The 21,154-nt window shown below is 36.7% G+C and overlaps 1 protein-coding gene across 6 annotated transcripts in view; it reads right to left on the minus strand.

The window, feature by feature from the left end:
- Positions 1-21,154, minus strand: part of LOC6034691 (serine/threonine-protein phosphatase rdgC) — a 127,284-nt gene that overhangs the window by 23,302 nt on the left and 82,828 nt on the right. For all 6 annotated transcript variants that reach the window (XM_038253562.1, XM_038253561.1, XM_038253560.1 and 3 more), the window contains 2 exons: positions 6,066-6,251; positions 2,092-2,344 (listed from right to left, as the gene is read on the minus strand). In XM_038253562.1, the coding sequence (XP_038109490.1) occupies positions 2,092-2,344; positions 6,066-6,251 (439 nt within the window). The remainder of the gene's footprint in view (positions 1-2,091; positions 2,345-6,065; positions 6,252-21,154) is intronic.

Here is a 21,154-nt window from a genome sequence, read left to right on the forward strand (position 1 = left end):
AAAAATCCTTATACGTGAGGACAGCAGCCGTGATAGAACAAAAAAACACTGTTGTTCGGACGGTGTCGAAATCATCGCAACTAAATTTGGGGAATTAGCCGCTTTGCAGCAGATCAAACTTTGTGATTTTCTTACATTTTTCAGATTTATACTTTCCAGACATCCTTTTCCTACTCCTTGTGATTGTTTTTCACTAGAGTACAGCGTATCAACAAATTTTATTCATTTTAATTCATATTTTTTACTCAATAATGTATCGTACACTTATTGTTCAGTGTTACTAACAAGATTAATTGCATTTTCCTGCTCACTTCGTCGGAATCCAATTCTGCCCTTTACTGTGTGTCGTTATTGCTCTGTCCTGTGGGTTAGCACAGAAATTCATTTCATAAATTTTTTTGAGCAGATATTTCGCGATTATTCGCGATTAAACTTCAGTTTCCTACAGTGTTTTACAGTTAATTTTTGCCCAATTTGGTAAAGATTATTTATGATGAAATATTATTTCAATAAATTACCAGGTAGCAGTTATTGATCGGCCCGCCTGTGTGCTTCTAGCAGATGCAGCGAATGAAGCTGATGTAGGTAATCTCGAAAACACAAAACTTTAAAATTCGATATCTCTGGAACGAAACATATTCATTTCTGTCGATAAGTGATTCTTATGTAAAATTGGCCGAGGAACACGATGGTGAGGTCAAATTAAAAAAATAAGTTGGGGTGTTTTGAGATACGGCCATTTAAAGTTTTCAATTGCGCAATACAGGTAGAAAAAATAAATTAATCGACATTTTGATCACGGAAATGGATTCTACGTCCAATTTCCTTCAAAATTGAGTCTAAGACCGACCCTCTAAGATGTGTGGTTCCTGAGTTATCGTCGTTTGAAACTAGGAGGTTTGGTCAAAAATCGCCAAAAAGTCGATTTTTTGGGGAGGTACAAAAATGGAGGGGGTGGTCCGATTTGGATGAAATTCGGGATTCTTGCATGTTTTGATAGTATCAACAGCCCTGCCAAATTTGAGCAGGATCGGAGAGGGTAATTTCCAAATGCTGTTCCGCTTCAGATGGAATGACCCTTATTTCAACTATCATTTCTTAATTTCTCAAACACATTTTTTTATAATTTTATGATTTCACACAAAATTTTAAGTGTCACTTAATCTCTCTGGAAAAATATTTTCAAAATATTTAACTATTTCATGGAATAAATGGAGAGTAGAATTTAAAGAGAACTAAAGTACAATTTCTGCTTTAATTCTTATGCTCTAACATTGAACAGATTTTAGAATCTAGACTGCTCCAAATTAATGGGATAACTGTACTCAAAAAATATTTTTTTTAACAAAAATTTGTGTGATTTGCTACTCTAATTTCCAAGCAAAATTCCAAACGTTAATTATCAAAACAAAAAGGTGATTTTAAATAATTCATAATTATTATAGAGAAAACTTCACAGTGCTCTCTCAACTCTTCTACTATAGCATGCTGCAAGAAAATTACGAAACCCAGGAAGTCTGCTATGACAAGCTGTCGTTTGCTGGAGAAACCGCTTAACCGTCACCACTCTTCCCCTATTTTGCTGCTTCTAGCTTTCAAACTTCTTTGAAAGTCAAAGAAGTCCCAACTCGTAAACCAAGAACACCCCAACCCAGTCTCAAAAGAGTACAGCGACGACCTCCTCGGCCTCAAATTCAGCTCGTATTTGCGGAAAACCACCCGATGGAAACCCCTTTTCTATTCTACTTTATTACAGCCAGAACGTCAAAAACCTTGGCAAAATGGCAACCCACCACCAGTGCGGCCCACATGCCACACAATTTTGAAGGGACGACACGGTGCGGTCGTGGGTGTTAAAACAAAGCAATTCGTCTTGCGCTGAGCTGGGTGATTTTCTAGGAAGTGCGATAATTTTGGAGTAAAGTCTTGGAAGGGGTTAAAAAGTGCACCATAAACAACCTTATCGTCGAAAAAGGGTTGCGACAGAAATGGGCTTTGACTTGGTTGAAGATGCTGTTGATGAGATAGTATTTTGTTGAAGAAAAAATAACCAAAGAAAACAAGAACTTTAAACTCAAAATTTCAACTTACCCGCTCCCTGCGGATCCCGGCTTACAAACTGACGCTCCAGCTCCATACGATGCTCACGAAGCCGGGCTGCCAGCTCCCGGAGGGCCGAGCTCTCAACCAGGCCAACCCGCTGGCGGAAGGTTAGCTTGCGCGTTTTGGACGCCGCCGCCGTGTACATGACAAAGTGCGTGTCCAGCTGGGGGTCCAGCTTCAGGTAGGCGCCCTTGTTCGAACCGATTTCGTAGTAGTTGGACGCCGAGAAGATCGTGATGACCTGCGGGGTTTGATGGATGGAAGTGAATTTGCGTTGATTAGTTCCATTATTGATTGGGCATTTGCAAATTTTCTTATAAACAATTCAAGCCTTTTTCTTTTATTTTTATTTTGCAAATCTGGTTTTTTTAATAAGGCTTCATCCATAAAGTACGTCACGCTAAAATCGGCCAAAATTTACCCCCCCTCCCCCCCCCTTTGTCACGCTTTTCCTATACTTATAACATGCAATGTCACACTTGCTCAGACCCCCCCTCCCCCCCTAGAGCGTGACATACTTTATGGATGACGCCTAAACCAGATTTTCAGTTTTTGCTTTTTGGGTGTTTTTTAATACCCCTAACTCAAAGCGGTTTCAAAACACCCTAAAAGCAAAAACGGAAAACTTGGTTTATTGGACCTTTTAAAAAAAAAATCCCCAGAAACGTTTTTATTTTTTTAAATTTTTTGGCTTTTTTGATGGTTCAAACCAAGGGCATTCAAAAACACAAAAAAACGAATGAATTTTACAGATATAATTTTCAAACCTTTTCACAACTGTCGAGAAAACAAATACATATTTTTTCTAAAGAATCCTAGAGATCTTTTTAAAAAAACTCTACGATTCTTTTAAAAATATATATAACAAACCATCCACGCATAGTTGGAAAGATACTTAAGAATGTTTTGATAGTTCACAAATTTTCAAACCTGGCCACACTATGTTGACAGAATTTATTAATCTATCCGAAGCCAGAATTTCAAAATTTGGTTGAAATTTGATTTTAAAACTAAGTTTTTGTACATCAATGGAAAATTCATCATTTATGCCAACGCTTTGATGCGATATTTTGTATGAGGCAAATTATTTTTTTATATTTAAACGTAATTTCATACTTAAAGTTTTTATTTCAATCTTTTTCAATATCAAAGGAAAGCGTAAATTTCCGGTCTCAGGAAATACGATAACATCAACCTGGAACTCAAGAAATTCCTAGAGTAATTGTTTGATAATAAAAAATGGAAAAGTTTTTAAAGTTTTCTTGAACTTATACGAACTTAAATTTAAATAAAGAGTTTTCTTTCTTTTTTTTTCAACAGAGCTCAAATTTTCTGAATGCTTTACTTTTGATATAAAATACTTCAGTATCTTTAATTCGAAAAATTAAAAAAAGAAAAGAAAGAAGAATAGAATATAATTTTAAAAATCGGATCTCGACATAAAATTATGAAAAACTTGTTTGGAATTTAGAAAGAAAAAACAAAATCATTATTTTGCACATCCTGCAATTTTTGAAACAAATAAAAAAAATATTTCACTCCCTCAGCCAATCTGGAAGCAAAAAAATCCAAAATACTTCAAAATTTCTATGCAATTTTAAGTGCAATCAGCTGAAATCAATTTAAAATTTATTCCTCTGCAGTAAGAATCATTTTTAGCGTGTTTGCGTTCATCAAAAATCTTTTGAAAAATAATTTTGGTTTCGTCAAATCTTAATTTTTTTGAAACTAATGATTACTATTTCAAAAAAATCAAGACATACATTTTGAAAGGGCCAAACATTCAATATTACGCCCTTTTGTAATGTGAGTCTTGAATTGAAAATTTTGAAAATATTGTTTACGAAGAGATCGGAACATTTCAAGAATGTTTCATATTTTAAGAGATATTGACATTAAAAATTTGAGGGATGTTTGGGTGAGACTTAGAAAACATCAATTTTCCTATTTTTAAATCTTTGCATGGCAATATTTCAGCAACTAAGGGTCGTTTCAATAAAGTTCAACAAATCAAAATATAGAGTTTATTTTTAGCTTTTCGATGATATTTTTTAAAAAGTGGGCAAACATGGGCACTAATTAAAAAAAATGAAAAACTGAGACTGTTTTCAAAAAAGTTACCTCAAAAAGGCTATAATTTTAAAGCGGTGTACTTTATCAAAACTTCACATATGAACTTTTTGATTGCAAATTTGATTTTACGTCGAAAAATGTAGTTGATTTTTTTTTACCAGTATTTCGTTTTTTTTTTTAAACCAGTATTCCAAAATTCCGTTTTTTTTCCAACCAGTAATAACAAAATTCATGCCATTTCAATAACAAATACGGTTAAAATAACAGAAAGTGTTATGGAATATTCTTGAAAAATCAATTTTTGGATAAGGGTTAAATAACAGTTGATGTTATCATAACAAAATTTGTTATGGGTCTGATATTGGTTGAAATCCAAAACAACTTGGAAATAACACTTTTTGTTATGGAAGAATACCTCGAATTGTTATTGCGATGATCGGATTAGTTGTTAAAATAACAAAAAAAAATATAACAAAGATTTGTTCGAAGAATAACTAAAAGTGTTATTAGTCTGTTATTACGGGACCATCCATAAACCACGTGGACACTTTAGGGGGGGGGGGTATGGCGGTTGTCCACGATCCATATAAAAAAGATTTTTTTTTGTATGGACAATTGTCCACGAAGGGGGGGTGGGGGGTAACAGATTCCCAAAAAAGTGTCCACGTGGTTTATGGATGGTCCCTACAATAACAATCCAATAACAATAAAATCATGACAACAAATAACAAATCTTGTTATAAATAACAGAAAATTTTATTGACCTAGTGTTTTCAAATATCAAAAATTGTTATTTCCAAGTTATTTCCGTCTGCTCGGGTTGATTCAAAAATTTATACTTCGGTCGAAGATTTTTTGCCTATTCTGGAAATTTCTGAAAAGTTGGCTTTTTATGTCCCTTAAAACAAATCAGAAAATTTATTCAATTCAATTTATTTTCCAAAATAACAATTTTAAAACTCGTGTTCATAGAGAAAAATTTTCGTTTAAAAATCGTTTCCGTTTCCAACTCCAGGCTTCCCGAACAGACGGTAATAACTAAATTCATGCCATTTCAATAACAAATACTGTTAAAATAACAGAAAGTGTTATGGAATATTCTTGCAAAATCCATTTTTGCATAAGAGGCTAATAACAGTTTATGTTATCATAACAAAATTTGTTATTGGTTTGATATTGATTGAAAGCCAAAACAACTTGGGAATAACATTTTTTGTTATGGAAGAATACCTCCAACTGTTATTGAGATGATCGGATTAGTTGTTAAAATAACAAAAAATAATAACAAAGATTTGTTCGAAGAATAACTAAAAATGGTATTAGTCTGTTATTACAATAACAATAAAATAACAAAAAAATCATAACGGCGAATAACAATTCTTGTTATAAATAACATAAAATGTTATTGGCAAAGTATTTTCAAATATCAAAAAATGTTATTCCCACGTTATTTCCGTCTGCTCAGGTTAGGTATTTATGAGTTAATCTTAACCATTTTCACTCAAAGTTGGCAAATATGCTTACAATAACCGATTGTGGAGAATGGGATCATTTTTTCTGGGCACCCTAATAGATCACGCTTTATAAAATCTAAAAAATACCTTTAATCAACTTAGAAACGGTTATTTGAAATATTTTTCCTGAATGAACCTCATTATCCGATCAGAAAACACCTTCGCTTACAAAAAATCCCTTACAAATCATTTAGTCAATCAAAGCCCCTCAAAAAGTTTCGGCCAAATCAGAAAAAAAAACACAAAAGGCAAATTTCATGAAATCAGAGGGTTTTGTAGTGAAATTCTCATTGTTGTTTGAATCGAAATTTTTCAGTTTCAAAGCAAACTCCTCAGAAACGCTAAATGCTCCATCGCAAGTACCCCTTGTCTCACCTTGCCACCGTGCATGATCTCGTGCCCGTCCGGTTTGCACTCGTGCGACCGCACCAGATACTGCAGCTTGTATCGTTGTAGGAACTTGTTGGTCACGTCCGGACCGAAGTAGGTGCCGGCGCCCCGCAGCGAGTTGGGCCGGCAGCCTTCGTTGTGTTGCGGGTCGCTCCAGAGGATGTCGAACACCTGGAAGAAAAGTGCAAGCATGGCGGAGGAAGTTGAAAAGGTCAGTTCTATTTAATCAATGGGCCCAACCCCGTTGGCCACCGAAGTTGACGTCATAATTGAATTCCTCATCAAAAACGCCGGAAAATGGAGAAAATCAACCGTATCTTTAGTCATGCACAGCTTAACAGTCCATTGAGCACGCAAACGATGACGACAGAGTTGCCCACACACTTCTTCTACGGAGGAAAAGGCTCAGGTGAAAATTCACAGAAAAAAAATGGTGAATCATTTTTGTCAATATCATATTTTTTTAAATGAGTTTTATTTTAAAATTAAATCTCAAAGTGTTCAAAAGTTGTTTGTTAATTTTTTCTTCGTGTAAATCGTAATACCAGAGGAAGTATTCAGGCTCGAGCTTTTCGGTTCGAAATTACTATCCTTTGATGCTGTTGGAGTTGGTGCTGCTGGTGCTGTTGCTGATGATGACGACGTTAGCGTTGACGTGTTGGGAAGGTAAGTAGAGTACGGAAAAAGAGACTGTGCCTTCCCTCACAAGTTCCACTCTTTCTCCCTTCTATTAACCACTCCCACAAGGTTTCGAAGCAAGAGCGCTTATTCTCGTCGAATAAATATGCAAATAGTTGGAGCAAATGAAATTAGGTATGCATGGTACTTTATAACCAGGTACACAGGAGGAACAGGATAAATAAAGTACGTACTTCTGCGAGAAGAAAGTGCATAGCTATAAAGCAAAGCCCGGATCGCAACGCGATGGTGCTTTTCAGGTGAAGAATGGAATCACGAGTTTTTGAATTTAAAGGACGCATTTATTTTTAATGAAGCTAGCATCGAATATTATTAAATATAAATTAAAGTTAAGTTAAAAAAAACCAATCTGTGAAACTATGAGAAAAAAAATAATATACAATCTGTTGACATATGGGTCATTAGGGTGTAATATGGTTGTATGGAAAAAATAAAGTTGTCCAAATTTAGCGAGCACAGCAATTTTTCAGTTCCTTTTGGGGTCCTCAACAACTCCCCAAAGTTTGGGAACGATTGGTTTAGTCCTCACTTTGCGCAAAGCGATTCAATTTTCCATATAAATTTGTATGGGAAAAACCATTTTTTTGGATTTCGATATTTATAAAATCCACGTTTCACGCTGTACTAAAACCGGATTCATATTCGGATGCTCTGGAAGGTGCTCTACAACTTTCCCGAAGAGAGTATGGTGCTAACTTGCTCCTAAAAAAAGATACAGCGTGTTCAAAACTCGTCTAAAACGTGTTTTTTGCTCGAAAATCACGTTTTAGACGAGTTTTGAGGACGCTGTATCTTCTTTCAGGGACATGCTAGCACCATACTCTTTTCGGGAAAGTTGTAGAGCACCTTTCAGAGCATCCGAATATGAATCCGGATTTAGTACAGCTTTTTTTTTTTTTTTTTTTTTTTTTAAATAGTTTATTTACCCATTGTTCGTGTTACAAACTATCATAACCTGCTCTTAACAAATGTTCAAACTATTTCCAAAAATAATCCTTATGTTTTTCGCTCATTCCATCTATGCTCTCTTATTTCCTTTTTCAAAACAAATAATGACGGTTCTGATACTCTCAAATTGTAACTGATTGTTTTTACTGCAAGCCATAAAGCTGCCTTTTCTGATTCGCTTTTCTCATCGAGATCTAATTGAAGAATATCCTCTAAATCAACAACATTCATTTTATATCGATTTTGGACAATACGACTACTCCATTCCCACACTTCCTTTGCTCTTGGGCACTCTTTTATTCTGTGTGAATTAGAATCAATTCCACCACATTTGTCACATACAGCTGACGTCAAATTTCCAATATTGTAACTTAATAATTTTTCTTTGTTAGGTAACAAATCATTTACGAAACCAAACATTTTTGCACGATCTTTCATTTCGAGGAAGCTTTCACTACAATTTTTCCAAATTAAAGTCCACTTTAAACTCAATTTCCCTTCAATAGCTGGTGATTCACTATTAAGTGAAACAAAATAATTATACATCAATTTTACAGTATTTAAATTATGATTGGCACCAACTGCCTTCCTTCATTCAACCATTCCCTTGCATTACGTGTAAGTTTCTGCGGTGAATCTAAATCTATCAAATAACTTTCATCCAGTTGTGTTCCATGTGCATTTAAATTATAAAAATGTTTTTCAGAAATAATGCCTTAGATTTTGCTTCTGGATCAACAAGCCTAAGACCTCCCTTGAAAAAATCTAAATAAAGTTGTTTTCTATCTAATTTAAAAATGTATCCTTTCCAAATAAACTTGCCGCACGCCGATTTTATTTGAGCTAGATGGGAATTTGCAGGAGGAAACAATTGTGCAACGTACCATAATTTCGATAATATATAGGTGTTCAAAACAATACATCTTTCAATTATGTTAATTTTTCTTACATTATGCTGAAGCATAGATAAATTAATATTAGTGACAAGTCGTTTATAATTATTATTCACAGTACTTGACCAACTTTTCTCAAATATAACCCCAAGAACTTTCAATGCTTCAGTCTCTTTGAATTTCTGTGGACCAACTTTAGCATTGTTCAACCTAAGAAATACTGATTTAGCAAAATTTAATTTAATAGATGCATACTTCGAAAATGTATCAATTACTTTTATAAAATTATCAAATTCATAATCATTCTTAACAAAATAAGCTTGAAACGTGGATTTTATAAATATCAAAATTCAAAAAAATGGTTTTCCCATACAAATTTATATGGAAAATTGAATCGCTTTGCGCAAAGTGAGGACTAAACCAATCATGCCCAAACTTTGGGGAGTTGTTTAGGACCCCAAAAGGAACTGGAAAAGTGCTGTGCTGGAAAATCGATTTTGATATTACACCCTAATGGGTCATCTCGCCTCAACTGTGCACAAAAAAGTACAAATTCGAAATCGACTTTTTCTGATCAAGCTCAAATTTTGATACTATCAAAACATGTAAGAATCCCGATTTTGAACCAAATGGGACCACCCCTTCTTTTGTGACGATTTTCATTTTTTTTTCAAAAAACCTCTTTTTTCAAATGGCCAAAAAAGTTATAGAGCAAAACTTGACAATTATTTTTAAAGGAAATTTGACGCCGAATTTTTTAATCCATTTGAAAATTAGGTTTTTGAAAAAAAAATACAAATATCGCAAAACTTAGGGGCGGTGCCCAAAAAGATGGGTCCGATTTGGTCCAAAATCGAGATTTTTACATATTTTGATAGTAGAGAACTTCTCTACGAAAGCGGTCTTTTTTCTTCAATTTTAATTTTTGTATTTTTTAATCCGGCTGAAACTTTTTTAATGCCTTCGGTATGTCCAAAGAAGCTATTTTGCATCAATAGTTTGTCCATATAATTTTCCATGCAAATTTATTTGAAAAGCCGCGAAAATTCTCTATATTTTGCGATTTTTAACTTTGTTGATACGACCCTTAGTTGCTAAATATTGCCATGCAAAGGTTTAAAAACATTTAAATTGATGTTTTCCAAGTATCACCAAAACGATCCACCATTTTCTAACGTCGATATCTCAGCAACTAATGGTCCGATTTTCAATGTTAAAATATGAAACATTCGTGATTTTCCAATCTTTCAAAAAAAATAATTTCAAAATTTTTAAACCAAGATATTATTATTTTTTTAAAGGGCGTAATATTGAATATGTAGCCCTTTTGAAATGTTTATCTTGATTTAAAAAAATTCAAAATATTTTTTTCGAAAAGATAGGAAAATTTCACGAATTTTTCATATGTTAAAATTGAAAATCGGACCATTATTTGCTGGTCATTAGAAAATGGTGGGTTGTTTTGGTGAGATTAACCCGTATAGGCCTGGGTGAAATTGGAATCACTAAAATGGCCATAACTCAGCGAAAACTCAACCAATTTGCATACTTCTTTATTAGTTGGACTCGTTAGAATGTCTATTTTCCGAAAATGACCCGCAGAACCCGGAAATGTTCCGGTGGCCGGAGATATTCCGGTGGGTCACTGGGTCAAACAGGGTCAAAAATGGCCATTTTGGGTCCCGCACTATTTTGTTAATAGAAATCTAGGAAAAAACACATTTTTTCATGTTACGATCTTTGTTCTACCAACAGACAATACTGACCATTGATTTTGCACCACCGGGATGTTCCGGATTGAGCGGGCAGGTTCCCTACCCCGGGGGAACCGGTCAAGGGACGGTCAGAAATAAAACTATTTCAATCATGGCAATATGGGTGTCAAAGTTCATCATTTTCAAAATCAAGCTCATCTATGATCCCCAAAACCACCTTTGGACCGATCTGGCCACTTTAGAACCGGTTCCCGGTACTCGGTGAAACCGGAATAATGCAAATTACGGGATTATTTCTGAATAATTTTTGGCAGGGCAATATGGATGTCAAAGTTCATCAGTTTCAAAATCAAGCTCATCCATGATCCCCAGAACCCCTTTTGGATCGATCTGGCCACTTTGGGACCGGTTCCCGGTACTCCGGTGAAACCCGGAATAAGGCAAATTACGAGATTATTTCTGAACAATTTTTGACTGGGCAATATGGGTGTCAAAGTTCATCATTTTCAAAATCAAGCTCATCCATGATCCCCAGAACCACTTTTGGATCGATCTGGCCACTTTGGAACCGGTTCCCGGTACTCCGGTGGAACCCGGAATATGCCAATTTACGGGATTATTTCTGAATAATTTTTCACAAGCAATATGGGTGTAAAAGTTCATCATTTTCAAAACAAAGCTCATCTATGATCCCCAAAACCACCTTTGGACCGATCTGGCCACTTTGGGACCGGTTCCCGGTACTCCGGTGGAACCCGGAATAAGGCAAATTACGGGATTATTTCTGAACAATTTTTGACTGGGCAATATGGGTGTCAAAGTTCACCATTTTCAAAACAAAGCTCATCCATGATCCTCAGAACCACTTTTGGATCGATCTGGCCACTTTGGGACCGGTTCCCGGTACTCAGGTAGAACCCGGAATATGGCAAATTACGGGATTATTTCTGAATAATTTTTGACTGGCCAATATTGATGTCAAAGTTCATCATTTTCAAAACAAAGCTCATCCATGATCACAAAAACCACTTTTGGACCAATCTGGCCACTTTGGGACCGGTTCCCGGTACTCCGGTGGAACCCGGAATATGGCAATTTACGGGATTATTTCTGAATAATTTTTCACAGGCAATATGGGTGTCAAAGTTCATCATTTTCAAAACAAAGCTCATCTATGAAAAACCTTTGGACCGATCTGGCCACTTTAGTTCCCGGTACTCCGGTGAAACCCGGAATAAGGCAAATTACGGGATTATTTCTGAACAATTTTTGACTGGGCAATATGGGTGTCAAAGTTCACAATTTTCAAAATTTATCTCATCCATGATCCTGGCCACTTTGGGATCGGTTCCCGGTACTCAGGTAGAACCCGGAATATGGCAAATTACGGGATTATTTCTGAATAATTTTGACAGGGCAATATTGATGTCAAAGTTCATCATTTTCAAAACAAAGCTCATCCATGATCACCAAAACCATTTTGGACCAATCAGGCCACTTTGGGACTGGTTCCCGGTACTACGGTGGAACCCGGAATATGGCTAAATTATGAAAATGATGAACATTGACATCCATATTGCCCTGTCAAATATTCAGAAATAATCCGTAATTTCCTTATTCAAGTTCCACGGAGTACCGGGAACCGATCCCAAAGTGGCGAATCAATCCAAAGGTGGTTTTGGGGATCATAGATGAGCTTGATTGAAAATGATGAACTGTTGATCCATATTGTAAATTGTTCAGCAATAATCCGTATTTTGCTATTCCGGGTTCCTGATATGAACCGGGTGGCCAGATCATACAAAAGTGGTTCTGCATGGATGAGCTAAGTTTTGAAAAGTGAACTTTGACACCCATATGCCCAGTCAAAATTGTTCAGAAATAATCCGTAATTTGTAATCCGGTTCTAGTACGAAACCGGTCCCAAAGTGGCCAGATCGGTCAAAAGGTTTTGGGGATCATAGATGAGCGATTTTGTGATGAACTTTGACATCCATATTGCCCAGTCAAAAATTGTTCAGAAATAATCCCGTACTTTGCTTATTCCGGGTTTCACGATACCGGGACCGGTTCCAAAGTGGCCAGATCGGTCCAAGGTGGTTTTGAGGATCATGGATGAGCTTGATTTTGAAAATGATGAACGACATCCATATTGCTGTCAAAATTGTTCAGAAATAATCCGTAATTGCCTTATTCGGGTTTCAGGAGCCGGGAACCGGTTCCCAAGTGGCCAGATCGGTCAAAGGTGGTTCTGGGGATCGCTTGATTTTGAAAATGATGAACTTTGACATCTTGATCGCCATCCATAATTGCCTTATTCCGGTTTCCCGGAGTACCGGGAACCGGTCCCAAAGTGGCCAGATCGGTCAAATGTGGTTGATCATGGATGAGCTAAATTTTGAAAATGATGAACTTTGACACCTACAGTCAAAAATTGTTCAGAAATAATCCCGTAATTTGTTATTCCGGGTTTCACCCGAGTACCGGGAACCGGTCCCAAAGTGGCCAGATCGATACAAAAGTGGTTCTGGGGATCATGGATGAGCTAAGTTTTGAAAATGGTGAACTTTGACACCATATTGCCCAGTCAAAAATTGTTCAGAAATAATCCCGTAATTTGCCTTATTCCGGGTTTCACCGGAGTACCGGGAACCGGTCCCAAAGTGGCCAGATCGGTCCAAAGGTGGTTTGGGGATCATAGATGAGCTAAATTTTGAAAATGATTAACTTTGACACCCATATTGCCCAGTCAAAAATTTTTCAGAAATAATCCCGTAATTTGCCTTATTCCGGGTTTCACCGGAGTACCGGGAACCGGTCCCAAAGTGGCCAGATCGGTCCAAAGGTGGTTTGGGGATCATAGATGAGCTTGATTTTGAAAATGATGAACTTTGACATCCATATTGCCCTGTCAAAAATTGTTCAGAAATAATCCCGTAATTTGCCTTATTCCGGGTTCACCGGAGTACCGGGAACCGGTCCCAAAGTGGCCAGATCGGTCCAAAGGTGGTTTTGGGGATCATATATGAGCTTGATTTTGAAAATGATGAACTTTGACATCCATATTGCCCAGTCAAAATTGTTCAGAAATAATCCCGTAATTTGCCTTATTCCGGGTTTCACCGGAGTACCGGGAACCGGTCCCAAAGTGGCCAGATCGGTCAAAGGTGGTTTGGGGATCATAGATGAGCTTGATTTTGAAAATGATGAACTTTGACATCCATATTGCCCAGTCAAAAATTGTTCAGAAATAATCCCGTAATTTGCTATATTCCGGGTTCCACCGGAGTACCGGGAACCGGTCCCAAAGTGGCCAGATCGATACAAAAGTGGTTCTGGGGATCATGGATGAGCTAAGTTTTGAAAATGATGAACTTTGACACCCATATTGCCCAGTCAAAATTGTTCAGAAATAATCCCGTAATTTGCCTATTCCGGGTTCCACCGGAGTACCGGGAACCGGTCCCAAAGTGGCCAGATCGGTCCAAAGGTGGTTTTGGGGATCATGGATGAGCTTGATTTTGAAAATGATGAACTTTGACATCCATATTGCCCTGTCAAAAATTGTTCAGAAATAATCCCGTAATTTGCCTTATTCCGGGTTTCACCGGAGTACCGGGAACCGGTCCCAAAGTGGCCAGATCGGTCCAAAGGTGGTTTTGGGGATCATAGATGAGCTTGATTTTGAAAATGATGAACTTTGACATCCATATTGCCCAGTCAAAAATTGTTCAGAAATAATCCCGTAATTTGCCATATTCCGGGTTCCACCGGAGTACCGGGAACCGGTCCCAAAGTGGCCAGATCGATCCAAAAGTGGTTCTGGGGATCATGGATGAGCTAAATTTTGAAAATGATTAACTCTGACACCCATATTGCCCAGTCAAAAATTGTTCAGAAATAATCCCGTAATTTGCCTTATTCCGGGTTTCACCGGAGTACCGGGAACCGGTCCCAAAGTGGCCAGATCGGTGGTGGTTTTGGGGATCATAGATGAGCTTGATTTTGAAAATGATGAACTTTGACATCCATATTGCCCTGTCAAAATTGTTCAGAAATAATCCGTAATTTGCTATATTCCGGGTTTCACCGGAGTACCGGGAACCGGTCCCAAAGTGGCCAGATCGGTCCAAAGGTGGTTTTGGGGATCATATATGAGCTTGATTTTGAAAATGATGAACTTTGACATCCATATTGCCCAGTCAAAAATTGTTCAGAAATAATCCCGTAATTTGCATTATTCCGGGTTCCACCGGAGTACCGGGAACCGGTCCCAAAGTGGCCAGATCGATCCAAAGTGGTTCTGGGGATCATGGATGAGCTAAATTTTGAAAATGATTAACTCTGACATCCATATTGCCCAGTCAAAAATTGTTCAGAAATAATCCCGTAATTTGCCTTATTCCGGGTTTCACCGGAGTACCGGGAACCGGTTCCAAAGTGGCCAGATCGATCCAAAGATGGTTTTGGGGATCATAGATGAGCTTGAATTTGAAAATGATGAACTTTGACATCCATATTGCCCAGTCAAAAATTGTTCAGAAATAATCCCGTAATTTGCCATATTCCGGGTTCCACCGGAGTACCGGGAACCGGTCCCAAAGTGGCCAGATCGATCCAAAAGTGGTTCTGGGGATCATAGATGAGCTTGAATTTGAAAATGATGAACTTTGACATCCATATTGCCCAGTCAAAAATTGTTCAGAAATAATCCCGTAATTTGCCATATTCCGGGTTCCACCGGAGTACCGGGAACCGGTCCCAAAGTGGCCAGATCGGTCCAAAGGTGGTTTTGGGGATCATGGATGAGCTTGATTTTGAAAATGATGAACTTTGACATCCATATTGCCCTGCCAAAATTATTCAGAAATAATCCCGTAAATTGCCATATTCCGGTTCCACCGGAGTACCGGGAACCGGTTCCAAAGTGGCCAGATCGATCCAAAAGTGGTTCTGGGGATCATGGATGAGCTTGATTTTGAAAATGATGAACTTTGACACCCATATTGCACAGTCAAAAATTGTTCAGAAATAATCTCGTAATTTGCCTTATTCCGGGTTTCACCGGAGTACCGGGAACCGGTCCCAAAGTGGCCAGATCGATCCAAAAGGGGTTCTGGGGATCATGGATGAGCTTGATTTTGAAACTGATGAACTTTGACATCCATATTGCCCTGCAAAAATTATTCAGAAATAATCCCGTAATTTGCTATATTCCGGGTTTCACCGGAGTACCGGGAACCGGTTCTAAAGTGGCCAGATCGGTCCAAAGGTGGTTTTGGGGATCATAGATGAGCTTGATTTTGAAAATGATGAACTTTGACACCCATATTGCCATGATTGAAATAGTTTTATTTCTGACCGTCCCTTGACCGGTTCCCCGGGTAGGGAACCTGCCCGCTCAATCCGGAACATCCCCGGTGGTGCAAAATCAATGGTCAGTATTGTCTGTTGGTAGAACAAAGATCGTAACATGAAAAATGTGTTTTCCTAGATTTCTATTAACAAAATAGTGCGGGACCCAAAAATGGCCATTTTGACCCTGTTTGACCCAGTGACCCACCGGAATATCTCCGGCCACCGGAACATTTCCGGTTCTGCGGGTCATTTTCGGAAAATAGACATTCTAACGAGTCCAACTAATAAAGTATGCAAATTGGTTGAGTTTTCGCTGAGTTATGGCCATTTTAGTGATTCCAATTTCACCAGGCCTATACGGGTTAAGAAAACTGCAATTTTCGTGTTTCTTTTACTTAAAGCGCTCTATCTCAGCAACCCGAGTCGAATTTAATGTCTCTTAGAATATTTTATAGCAAATTTTCTGAACTTTTCAAAAAAATTTTTGGAAATGGTCACTCATGTTCACTTTTTAAAAATCAAAAAACTGCAAATATTTCGCTAAAATAAAACTTTCGGTGGCTATATCTTGAAAACGAAGCCCTTTATAAAAAAAATTGTAAAGTACTTTTCAATTTAAAATTCAATTTTGCATTAAAAAATAATGTCAAGCTTGTTTTTGCATGACACTTTAATTTTTTCAAAAAATCACTATTTTTTTCAAAAATTCATAACTCGGCGGCAGATTTTTTGACCATGTTTCTCTATGGCTCAAAAGTTGCGGATTTTGTCCCCTAAAACATATCAAATAATCTCGAAAATCAAATAATACGTATTTTGGGAAATTGAGTTTTATTAAAAAAAAAAGTTGATTAAAAAATCTGCTTTTTTTTTCGTAAACCTATTTTTTTCTCAAAAGTCCTCAACAATACCTAAAACTTAGTCGAAAACATTGATCAGAAAATTCAGTCAAAAGTTACAGCTGTTTGAATATTTACATAGCATTTTTGTATGGACAGCAGCCAAAATTGTATGGAGACTTGTATGGGTGAACCAATGGCGCAAACTGGCTTATTTGGTCGAAGAGAAGGCCCCACAAAGTTTCAGTCAAAAAAAAATACAAAAATTAAAAATTGTCGAAATCGGCCGATTTCGTAGAGAGTTGCTCATTTGAAAGAATTTCTTTAAATCCAGTAAAATGCAATTTAGAACGAGCACAAGCACAGAATAATTATTTACAGTGCCACACCGTATTTTTAATCATTCCGTGATTTTTGAATATTCCCTTAAATACTCAACTCAATTTTGTGAAAAATAAGTTATTTTGTACAGTTTAATCTACTTGGCCTTCTTTTTTCAACACGCTATATCTCGGAAACTATTGGTTTCCAGCTCTTTTCTTTAAAGATAATTTCAAAAATTTAAAATTAAGCTCCACATATCAAAATGCCCAAAATAAGAGATTGCCTTTCCTACTCTGAATTCTCAATTTTCAAAATTGTTTCTATACAAAAAAACAGAAAATAAATTTTTTTCTCCAACCTAAAGTCTAACGTTATAGTAGTTTATGCAACAAGTCGCAAAAGAAGATTTTTTCAGCACGAGTCGTACATTTATCCAACGAGGTTTCCCGAGTTGTTTAAATACAATGAGTGCTGAAAAATCTTTTGCAACGAGTTGCTAACAACATTTTTGCAATTCCGAAAAACGCCTTTTTAATGAAATTTTATGCCAAGCTGCTAACTGAATTCACCGATTTAAACAAAAAATATTGTAAATGTTACTTTTCGATACGAGTGGAGAGTAGAACTATTCATAACTGGTATCGAAAGGTACTTATTTTCTATTCTGCTATTTTTGGTAGAGAAAAGTAGGCCGTTTCGTCGTTCGAGAATGACAGGAAAAGTAAGTACACAGAAAAAAATGATGGCAATATTCATCAGGAAATGGTAACAGATTTTGTGGCAAAAAAATGTAATATTACATCAAGATTGGTGAATTTTCACCAGTTTCTGATGAATATTCATCAGGTTTACATTTAACACATTTTTGAGTAATATTACACAAAAAATGAGTAATATTAAACCAGCCAAATTTTCAACATTCCAAAATTCATTTATTTGCTGTAGCAGCGATGGCATAATCATCATCAAAAGAAAATCTCTGAACGTTCATCAAGAAAAAATCCGAAGGAGCAAAGAAAGATCGGTAAAAAGAATCTAAAATTCATCATCTTGATTATTCGGCGGAACATCTTGTAGATGGGCAAGGTGTGTAAACAAAGTGATATAATTATTATTTAGTGGTGCTGTCAGGGAAATTCTCAAAAAATCATCAGCAAATTGAATTTCTTGAAGAATTTCGGGAGCGATTTTCTTTTGCGTGATTTGCCTCCTCTCTCTTTCGCGGGTGAAGAAAGTTCGCAAGTGAAATTGATTTTTTTTTTGCGATTATTCCATCCCTGCTGTGTAGTTTCATGACAAAATTGCAAAAATAAGAGATTTTTTAGTCACCTAAAACACACATGAAACAATTAAAAATAAAAAAAAACTGTATTTCAATAATGAAAAGTCTACTAAAAAAATCCAAGATGTTTTTCCAGTACCTGTTTTTTCTGAAAGTCCTTCAACTATGCCAAAGATATCAAATCGATTAGAAAATTCCTTCTCAATATACAATAGCTTCTGCAAAATTCTATTTTTTATAAAAATACTTTTGTCATCCACGGAGTATCACTGTGCTTAAATATGTATATTGAATATTTTAAAATTTAATTATTTAAGGAAGAAATTCAAACGGAAAAATAATAACTTTAGTGAAATATTTTTCAAATGTTTTGATTTACAGATCGATTAAAAACTTTTTTCAGCCTTGTTGCCACGCCACTATATCGTCAGTTGTGTGCTATCTTGTGACAACGACCATTTAGTACTTTTCGAGAAAATCGATTTTTAAAGTTTGTTGGTAAATAATTTCATAACTATGAATGATAGAACCAAACTTTTTCAAGCAATCGGTTCGTATACTATCGCTTAACAAACGCTCAAAGTTTCAACTAATTTGGTTACGCCAGTTAAAAGATACAGTTGATAATGTAAACAAAAATCTGAAAAGCACGTGTCACAAATGTGTTTCGAAAGTAAAATTGTACTACGTGTCACTAGTGTGCACAGAATTCCCATACAAACTTAAATAAGCTCAAATCAATGGTTTAATCGACTTAATCAGTATATTTTTATAAACAAAAGGTTGCATTGCCTTTAGAAAGTATGTGTGTACATAAATTTGTGAAAAACAAGAAAAATTTTCCACATTTTCCAACAACATGTATGACGTGTCACAAGTATGCACAATCATTTTGATGATAAATTGGTCTATGTCACAAGTGTGTAATGTGATATCCGGGAAACGGAAGCGAGTTTCCAAAATCGGGTTAAAGCATCTTGTAGTGTTTGTTAATTATAGCAAAACGTCATCATTAACTCATTTTCGACCAAAATGGTCTATGTCACAAGATAGCACACAGCTGACGATATTGAAAGTGCATATAAAGGTTTTGTTCAAATGGTCAACGTTGAACGCAGAACAGGGCAGCAAAACCAAACCGTATAAAGCAAATGTATAAACAGTGAAGTAATGTAAATCTATGACGAAGGCCCTTCCAGTTTGATATTTGCATATTACCAACATGCCCAACATCCCTGGTTATTTACAGCAAGTGCATTGTTCCTTTACAATAGACTAACCCAATATTTCTTAAAAGAAATGAACTCTGAAAACACATTCAAGCGGTTTAAATAATAGGATACGCCCTAAGCAAGTAATACGATCATTGACAACAAGATTTAAAAATTCAAAATGCAGCCTAACATCTATAATTCAATGATAAAACAAATATTATTTGAACCAGCTTACTCCAAAACCCTTCCACCCACTAGATAATTTGCCGGTTTCTGCGAGTGCTGACTGCAAGAGGCACTTTCGCGTGTGGTAGTCCGGCCACCCTGCTTCCGGCCACCGTGACTGCCTGCCTACCTCCGCAACTTCTGTGCGGAAGTAATTGAGATTGTTGAATAATCGTGGCGGCCCGTCTGTGATGGCCATTCTGGCCGGCCCTGATAGACGTAATTGGAACGCGCTCTCGCTCGACAAGCGGGAAATTTGAATTTTGGACCTGTCCGCCCGTCCACCAGGCGCGTAAACAACAGCCAGAATCAACTCGAGTGCACTTCATAATTGGCTGGCCGAGCTTTGTTTGGGGAAGGTAGTTTGCATAGCGATTTAATTGCCAATTTTGGCCAAATGGGGGAAATTTCTAGTTAAACTGTGCGCTGAACTGAGATTGCCTCTGTTCGATATTTAGTGCTGTTTTAACTTACTGTTTTTTTTTGTAATTCTAAAATGTTTTAAAAGTAAGAAATCGTAATTTTTGCGAATATAAATCACAAATTAAAATCCAGTGAAATTATCTGAGAATTCAAAAAGCTCTAGTGATTCAATTATATTGAATTTCAAATATGTACAGTTTACACAACACAGCATAAATAGCAATGAAGCACTTCTTTCTTTTATTTGAACACTATCAGCAAAATTGCAAAATCATTAATTATAAAAGGTGTGAACTTTACTCAGAACGAACTGCGCTGTAACCGGGTTTGACACAATTCCCACGCTGTGCACCATACTTGCACAAGAGGTCTACATTAATATGATAGTCATTGCCAATGTTACTCATGTGACACACCTGCATGATGCAGCCGAAAATGGCAAAGGTTGTATTTCTTTGTAACATCGATTTAGTTATAAAAAATAACATTTGAAATTCAGTAAAACTTTTGTGTTAGAAACAAATGAAAAACAAATTACAGCAAATTGAAAACTTTAATCGACCTAAAATGGAATCAAAAACAACTCATCGAACCACCCTAAGATCGAAGAATGCCAGTCATCGTCACTCTACACACCGCGAGGAGAGGGGGGGGGGGGGGTTCAAAAGTGACACGTTCTCGTCGGGAAAATCGTTTTATCCCTACTTTACTAAGCGCCGTGGCAGCGCAACGTCTTGTCTACCACCGACAGGGGTCTTTCCGGGCCAAACAAAGAATGAAAAAGAAGCTAATTTGCCAAGGTGTCACACCCACGCACACACACACCCACTGAAGTTGATCCTAATGGACAAGCGTCACGTGTGCTTTATATGCTAGAAAGGATTATAGACTTTCAGTAGATGGTCTGAAAAGTTTTCAGATGAGCAGAAAAGCTAATGGGAAGCTAATGTGGAAGATGATTTGGCAATGTTTATGAATTTTATGAAAATCGATTGCTTTTGAGCTTGTAGAATTTTGAAGAATAAAGTAAACTTGTACCTCGACGTCTCTGTGCTCTCTTGTAATAATCTTGCTGGTATTCCTATCTAGTTAGCATAAGAGAGCACAGAGGCTTCGATCTTAAACATTTTTCTGTTTCAAAAATATATGTAATT

Source organism: Culex quinquefasciatus, chromosome 2 (genome assembly GCF_015732765.1).
Source record: "Culex quinquefasciatus strain JHB chromosome 2, VPISU_Cqui_1.0_pri_paternal, whole genome shotgun sequence".
NCBI classification, from domain to species: Eukaryota; Metazoa; Arthropoda; class Insecta; order Diptera; family Culicidae; genus Culex; species Culex quinquefasciatus.